Genomic DNA, 6,936 nt, shown 5'->3' with positions numbered 1-6,936 from the left:
GTTATGTCATTGCATTAAGGATAAAAAAGTAAGATTACAAAATCTGTTTATAAAATAAAATTGAATTACAAATCCACTAACCCATAAGAAAATTGCATCAATTAGAAATCCTAATATCTAAGAAGGCACTAATTAACTTATTTAAAATATTTCATATTAAGATTTATAAATAAAATGCCTAAGTATACGAATTAACGATATGAAGCTAATCCTTGTCAATACCAAACTTGAATTTGGCAACAACGTTGGTAGCTTAATGGAAGGAAACCCTAGCCAACGGGATTGATAGCCTAGTGGAACGAAGTCCTTGTGCAATCATCGCTCGAATTGGTTGGGAATTCACGTCAGCACGTCCCACTACTACTCATTTGTTATGCAAAAGTGCTGCTTACCATATGAGAGCTTAAGCCTTGGGCTATGATCATTATCATGGAGCATCCTTTTTGGGTAAAAAAAAACTTGAATTTCAATCCTTAATCCTATTAAAGGCATAACCCTTAGTTTGTAAGTGCGGAAGAAATGTTCTTGGTGGATGCAGGACCTGGGACCCCCAGAATTTGTATGCAATATGAGCCTATAGGAGTGCCAATCAACTGAGCCACCAGGTTTGAGAATAAGGTGGGATCCCTGGATGTATTGGCTGGTGAATCATTGATCAAAGAGTAGATTTTGTAATTGGGGCAATTATTGTCACTTCTCTATAGTTAGTGGACACCCTTAAACCTAGAGATGGCAATCGGTCGGGCTGGGCTGGTCTCGGTTAGGGCTTGGTGGGCCTATGTCCTTGGACCACGTTCTACCTATTTAAGGAATGTGTCATTCTTGTTAAGTGTCATGTTGGGCTCGATCAAGTTCTGGGCTTTAATCGGGCCTTAAACAGGGTAATGTACCAATAAAGTCGGTCTTTAATTTTCTTAGATTCAAGATACTTTAATTTATTATATTAAATCATCAACAATTTTAAAAAGATATTACACTTAGTTACAATCTATTTGATAAACATATCAATATATACCATATTCTATCTCAAAAAAATCAAAATACCTATATAAATGGTCGGGCTAAACATGTCAATCCAAGTCGGGCTTGTAAACTGATCAGGCCAGTTGGGAGGCCCATCGGGCTTACCCTTTACACCATGTACTACTATTTATAAACGGTTCAGGCTTAGGCCAAACACATTTATTAATCAGGTTGATCCAGATTGGTCCACAAACGTGTCGGACTCAATCAGGCCTACCTGCAGGCTTGGAATACCCACCCCTACTTAGACCTATTTATTTTGTTGTTTTAGGTCGTAAGGGAGTAAAAATCGTCGCGGTTGGCACCAGTGCAGTGAGCATCGGGTGGCTAGAAGTCCCTTGAAATGCGTGTTCAGATACTATCAGCCATCCGATGCTCACTGTACCTCACCACATGATACCGAAGATGTGACTTGCGGTAAGGTGGCCCCCTTGATCAGTTTCCTTCCCCTGATTTGGAATCGCAAGCAGTCAACGGGATGGTGCACTAATTCTCCGCAAATCTGTGGTGAATATGACATGTGCCACCTAAGCGGCAAACGGTCCTTATCTCTTATCCTTTCGATCTGATCCATTAACTCAAGTCCTTTTCGATTCCGACTGCAGGACTGCACCGCCATAGTATCACGATTGGAATTACATTTTAAATGTAAACTGTCGGATTCAAATCAACGTCGGATGATGGATGATCACATTTAACTGATACCAATCTGATTTGGATCAGAAAAATTTAAATCAGATTGGTCACATCACTTATCAAAAAAAAAAAAAAAAAAAAATCTGATTTGGTTCTGACGTTAAAGTGGGACCCACGTTAACTGAAATTCAAACTCTCATCGTGTTCTATAAATCGAATGGAATTTTTCTCTCTCAACACTTTCGAAAGAAGATATGGAAGCGCCTTTCTTTCTCTAAGAACAGCTGCTGCTGGTCTGCTACGCTTCTGGATCTTTTGCTACAACGTCCATGTTTCTTATTTATTTATTTATTTTCAATCTCTCCGAGTAAACGTTATAGAAAAGATATATAGGAGGAGAAAACAATCTAAATTTGTATTTTATTTCATATGCGATCTTCTTCCAGATTTTCAAATTTTATTTGTAGGAAGTCTTCTCCAGTTCTCCCTGTCCTCATCTCTTTCTGCGAATTCGGCATGGCATCTCCAGGTTCGATCTCAGCTTATCTCTTATTATGTTTTTCGTTATGTTAATGTTCGAGTCTGGTAATTTGTTTTGTAATAGCATCCCCTGAATTCTATGTTTCTACATTTATTTTGACATTGATTCCACTGGGATTGTAACTTTGGGGAATTTAGATTTTGGTTTGAGGATCTTTTTCTGATTTCTGGGTTTCTCGTGTGACCTAATTCGCAATTTGGGTATTTGAATTTGTACGCCTTTCATTCTGTGCTTAATACCCTTCTACAGAATTGGGATGAAGGCGTTCTCTTACTCTGGAATCTCCTTTTCCTGTGTAGGAGATCTGGTTAGTGGATTGTTCTTAAAGCCTTACGGTTGAAAACTTGTTTTGGGCACAGGTTTCTGGTGCAAACTCTCACACGCTAACTGAATTAACTGAATGGGTTCTTCAGATATTTGAGACAGTTGGGTTTTAGGCAGAAAAGTCCAATTGACCCCATTTTTTGTATTCCCTGAAAAATGGATATCAGCAATGAGGCCAGCATTGTTCCATTCTCAATTGGACCATCTACAATAATTGGCCGGACCATTGCTTTTAGAATCTTGTTCTTTAAGTCGATGTTGCAGTTCAGGCAGCAGATCTTTGGCATTATAAGGAATTGTCTTCGGCATTTTAGGGAGTATGCGATACCACTGATCTCCTGGTTACATCCCAAAAATCCTCAAGGGATATTGGCAATGGTGACACTCATAGCTTTTTTGCTCAATAGATACAAAAATGTTAAACAGAAGGCTGAATTGGCTAACATGAGGAAATTCTGGAGGAATATGATGAGAACTGCTCTAACATACGAGGAATGGGCACATGCAGCTAAGATGCTTGAGAAGGAGACACCGAAAATGAATGAATCAGATCTCTATGACGAGGAACTGGTTAAAAATAAGCTCCAGGAGCTACAGCACCGTCGCCAGGAGGGTTCTCTCAAAGATATAATATTCTGGATGCGTGCTGATCTAGTCAGAAATCTAGGTAATATGTGCAATCCAGAACTTCACAAGGGTCGCCTTCAGGTTCCCAGGCTCATAAAGGAGTACATTGATGAGGTCTCCACTCAGCTGAGAATGGTATGCCACTCGGACTCTGAGGAGTTGCTCTTGGAAGAGAAGCTTGCATTTATGCATGAAACAAGGCATGCCTTTGGGAGGACAGCGTTGCTTTTGAGTGGTGGTGCATCCCTGGGAGCTTTTCATATCGGTGTGGTGAAGACTCTTGTTGAGCATAAACTTTTGCCTCGAATAATTGCAGGTTCTAGTGTGGGATCCATCATGTGTTCAATTGTCGCCACTATGTTATGGCCTGAGCTTCAAAGTTTCTTCGAAGATTCTTTGCACTCATTAAAGTTCTTTGATCAGATGGGTGGGATTTTAACTGTCTTCAAGAGGGTTATGACACAAGGTGCCGTTCATGATATAAGGCAGTTGCAGATTTTACTGAGACACCTTACTAGTAATCTAACATTTCAAGAAGCATATGACATGACTGGCCGGATTCTTGGGATCACGGTTTGCTCGCCAAGGAAGCATGAGCCTCCAAGATGCCTCAACTACTTGACATCGCCTCATGTTGTTATATGGAGTGCAGTGACTGCTTCTTGTGCTTTTCCTGGCCTGTTTGAGGCGCAGGAATTGATGGCAAAGGATAGAAGTGGTGAGATTGTTCCTTTTCACCCACCATTTAATTTTGGTCCTAAAGAAGGTCAAGGCGCACCAGTACGCAGATGGAGGGATGGTAGCTTGGAGATTGATTTACCTATGATGCAACTGAAGGAGCTGTTTAATGTCAATCATTTTATTGTTAGTCAGGCAAATCCTCATATTGCACCTTTTTTGAGGCTAAAAGAGCTTGTGAGAGCTTATGGGGGCAACTTTGCTGCCAAGGTATGGTATGGCTTTGATATTTCATGATCTTCTTACTGTTAGTTAAACCTTTTTTCTTTAATTCAGTTTATATTCTGATTTATGCTACTCATTCGCAGTGTAAAAGCCTTCTGCACTGCTCTTTTTTTGTTGTTCTTCTTGTTATGAAAAATATATGGATTCCTCATGTGGTAGGGTGAATACCTTGATCCATTGATCCATGAACACTTTCCTATTTTGTGGACTATGGGAGGGCTCTTTATGAGTGATGCATTGAGAATTAATCTTTGATACATTTTGGTTCATATTTTTTCCTTTTTTTTTTTTTGCTAACGACGGGTATCCAGGCCTTCGGCCTGACTAGTCCCGCAGGGCCCATACTGACCCCACAACCGCATGGACTGGGTCATTACCAGGGTTGAATGAGAACCATTCAAATTTCACTGAAATGTTCATCAATCCAAATGTTAAGCTTCCTATTGGATTGGTGGTAGGTCATCTAACTGGCCTTTTCTTTTTGGACTATTGTTACTTATTTTTAACCATTTCCATTTGGATCCTTGTTTGAAGTCTCAGATTATTCAATTAGTGAAAAAAGGGGATATACCCAGTGCACAAGGCTCCTGCCGCTGTGGTGTCTGGGGAGGGTCATAATATACGTAGCCTTACTCCCGCTTTGCGGAGAGGCTGTTTCCTGACTTGAACCTGTGACCAATTAATGCTCAGGTCTAACATTTTAACCTCTGTTGCCAGTTGCCAAAACTATGGCATCTGCATGAAGTGGACGATGCTCTTTATCTCTTATATGTATAATTTGTAGCTATACCTATATGGCTCTACATATGTTACATGTCCAAACTTTGCTTAGGCTTTTCTTATTCCGTGACTACACTGGAGAGTATGCTGTTAGTTGAGCTGCATCTTTTCCTGTAAACTTTTTCAAATGGGCATTTTGATCAACTGGGAAGTTGATGATCCTAATGTTCAACTATGCAGCTTGCTCATCTTTCCGAAATGGAAGTGAAGCACAGATTCAACCAAATACTGGAACTCGGTTTTCCATTGGGAGGACTTGCAAAGCTGTTTGCTCAGGATTGGGAGGGTGATGTGACCATAGTTATGCCTGCTACTCTTGCTCAGGTAGACTTGAAGAAAATTGAAATTCAATATTTTTAGTCATATATTCTACTCTTCAGGCTGTAATATGTTGACTCTGTTTTTTCCATTTCTGTTTTCTATGCCAGTATTCAAAAATTATACAGAACCCATCTCATGTGGAGCTTCAAAAGGCTGCTAACCAGGGCAGGAGGTGCACCTGGGAAAAGCTCTCTGCCATAAAGGCCAACTATGGCATTGAGCTTGCACTAGACGAGTGTGTTGCAGTCCTCAATCACATGCGTAGGCTCAAAAAGAGTGCTGACAGGGCAGCTGCTTCACATGGATTAGGCAGCACAAATAGGTTCAATGCTTCCCGGAGGATCCCCTCGTGGAATAGCATTGCACGGGAAAACTCAACAGGGTCCCTTGAAGAAGAAATTATTTCAGATGGTGGTGGACCCTCAGGAGCATATCCAGGCCGGAACTTCCATCTCCACCGTAACATGCATGAGGGAAGTGATAATGAGTCAGAGAATGTGGACCTTAATTCTTGGACAAGATCTGGTGGTCCTTTGATGAGGACAATGTCAGCGAATAAGTTCATTGAATTTGTCAAAAATCTGGATATTGATGCCGAACTAAACAAGTCCTGGACAAGAGAAGACGAATTGAAAGGGTTTCAATCTAACTCTTATGTGATTCATATGGCAAGAAAGGATCCCTATAATCATAGCTTCAGCTTAGCAGTAGCAGACAGAAGCTCAGAGAACATGGAGTTTGATCAGCAGGATGGAAGTAATGGAGTTCTGGCTACCACATCCAGTATCACAGTGACTGAAGGGGACCTGTTGCAACCTGAAAGGATCAACAATGGAATTGTGTTTAATGTTGTGAAGAAGGAAGACCTGCGGTCCCAGAGGCGTCATGATTCTGATAGTCACTACAGTTCATCTCAGCGTCCAGTTGCAGAATGTGTGCAACTTGAGAGTTTAGGCAAGGATATGGATGCCAGTTCAGCTTCTGAATGTGATGAGGATGATGCAACAGTCTCTAAATGCATCAATGACATGGCTTCCCACCACAATCCTGAGGATCATTCTGGCTTATATGCTGGTAATTGTCAAGATATGGACAGTTGAAATTGGAACCTCTATTTTTGTAAATTTAGATATAACATAAGATGCAATTCGTTCCATGAATGAGGTTAGGCTAAGTTCTGCTATTGGGAGCAGAAGGGGTGGCTCCCTTATACAAAAAGATTAAATTTTACTGATGTTTGTAGCTCTAAGTCTCAAAACATCAAATTTCACTGGGGTTGAGTCAGAGTAGCACCTCAACAGAACACAGGCATAATAATCTCCATTGGCAAATGGCAACAGAAGAGTTAATTGTGAAATGTTTATGGGAAAAACTGCTGAACAAATGTAAACTGATCGCGCAGATTAATGTGTCTGAAACAGAACACAGCAGTCCCAGACACTGGTGCAAGAAAAGAAGAATGAATGAATATTTTAAGTTCTTTGAATGAAATATTGCTTTCATCTCCTTCAACTTAGTTTACTTGTATGTTCTAAAGTAGGATAACCTACCAAACCTTTTTGTGATGTATGATCAGTTGAGATCTTGTACATTGGTCCAGGTCTATTTATTTCTTGTTTATGTACAGTTCCTAAAATATTCTAGTTCATGGTATTTAAAATTTTTTTTATGACTTGTCTTGCTTGTATCAGTCATACTATGGATTCAGTCAAGCATTGTGC

General features: G+C 40.3%; 1 protein-coding gene across 3 annotated transcripts; it reads left to right on the top strand.

Annotated features, from left to right (window-relative positions):
• Positions 1-1,905: 1,905 nt before the first annotated feature.
• LOC122093322 (triacylglycerol lipase SDP1-like) lies at positions 1,906-6,884 on the top strand. Of its 3 annotated transcripts, XM_042663627.1 has the most exons (5): positions 1,908-1,952; positions 2,127-2,188; positions 2,500-4,099; positions 5,075-5,218; positions 5,323-6,884. In XM_042663627.1, the coding sequence occupies exons 3-5, from the start codon at positions 2,681-2,683 to the stop codon at positions 6,313-6,315; spliced, it is 2,556 nt and encodes an 851-aa protein (XP_042519561.1). In that variant the 5' UTR covers positions 1,908-1,952; positions 2,127-2,188; positions 2,500-2,680; the 3' UTR covers positions 6,316-6,884. The 3 variants fall into 3 exon arrangements, with proteins under 3 accessions (XP_042519559.1, XP_042519560.1, XP_042519561.1); XM_042663625.1 differs by having other exon boundaries at positions 1,906-2,188; positions 2,560-4,099; XM_042663626.1 differs by having other exon boundaries at positions 1,906-2,188.
• The last annotated feature ends 52 nt before the right edge of the window (positions 6,885-6,936 follow it).

The sequence above is a fragment of the Macadamia integrifolia genome, chromosome 11 (genome assembly GCF_013358625.1).
Source record: "Macadamia integrifolia cultivar HAES 741 chromosome 11, SCU_Mint_v3, whole genome shotgun sequence".
Classification (NCBI taxonomy): Eukaryota; Viridiplantae; Streptophyta; class Magnoliopsida; order Proteales; family Proteaceae; genus Macadamia; species Macadamia integrifolia.
This window is presented reverse-complemented; position numbering and strand designations above follow the sequence as displayed.

Coding starts and splice junctions, on each gene's coding strand:
- LOC122093322 (XM_042663625.1), top strand. CDS start 2,681: ATGGATATCAGCAATGAGGCCAGCATTGTTCCATTCTCAATTGGACCA. Junction 4,100..5,074: donor GGGGCAACTTTGCTGCCAAG/GTATGGTATGGC, acceptor TCAACTATGCAG/CTTGCTCATCTTTCCGAAAT. Junction 5,219..5,322: donor TGCCTGCTACTCTTGCTCAG/GTAGACTTGAAG, acceptor TTTCTATGCCAG/TATTCAAAAATTATACAGAA.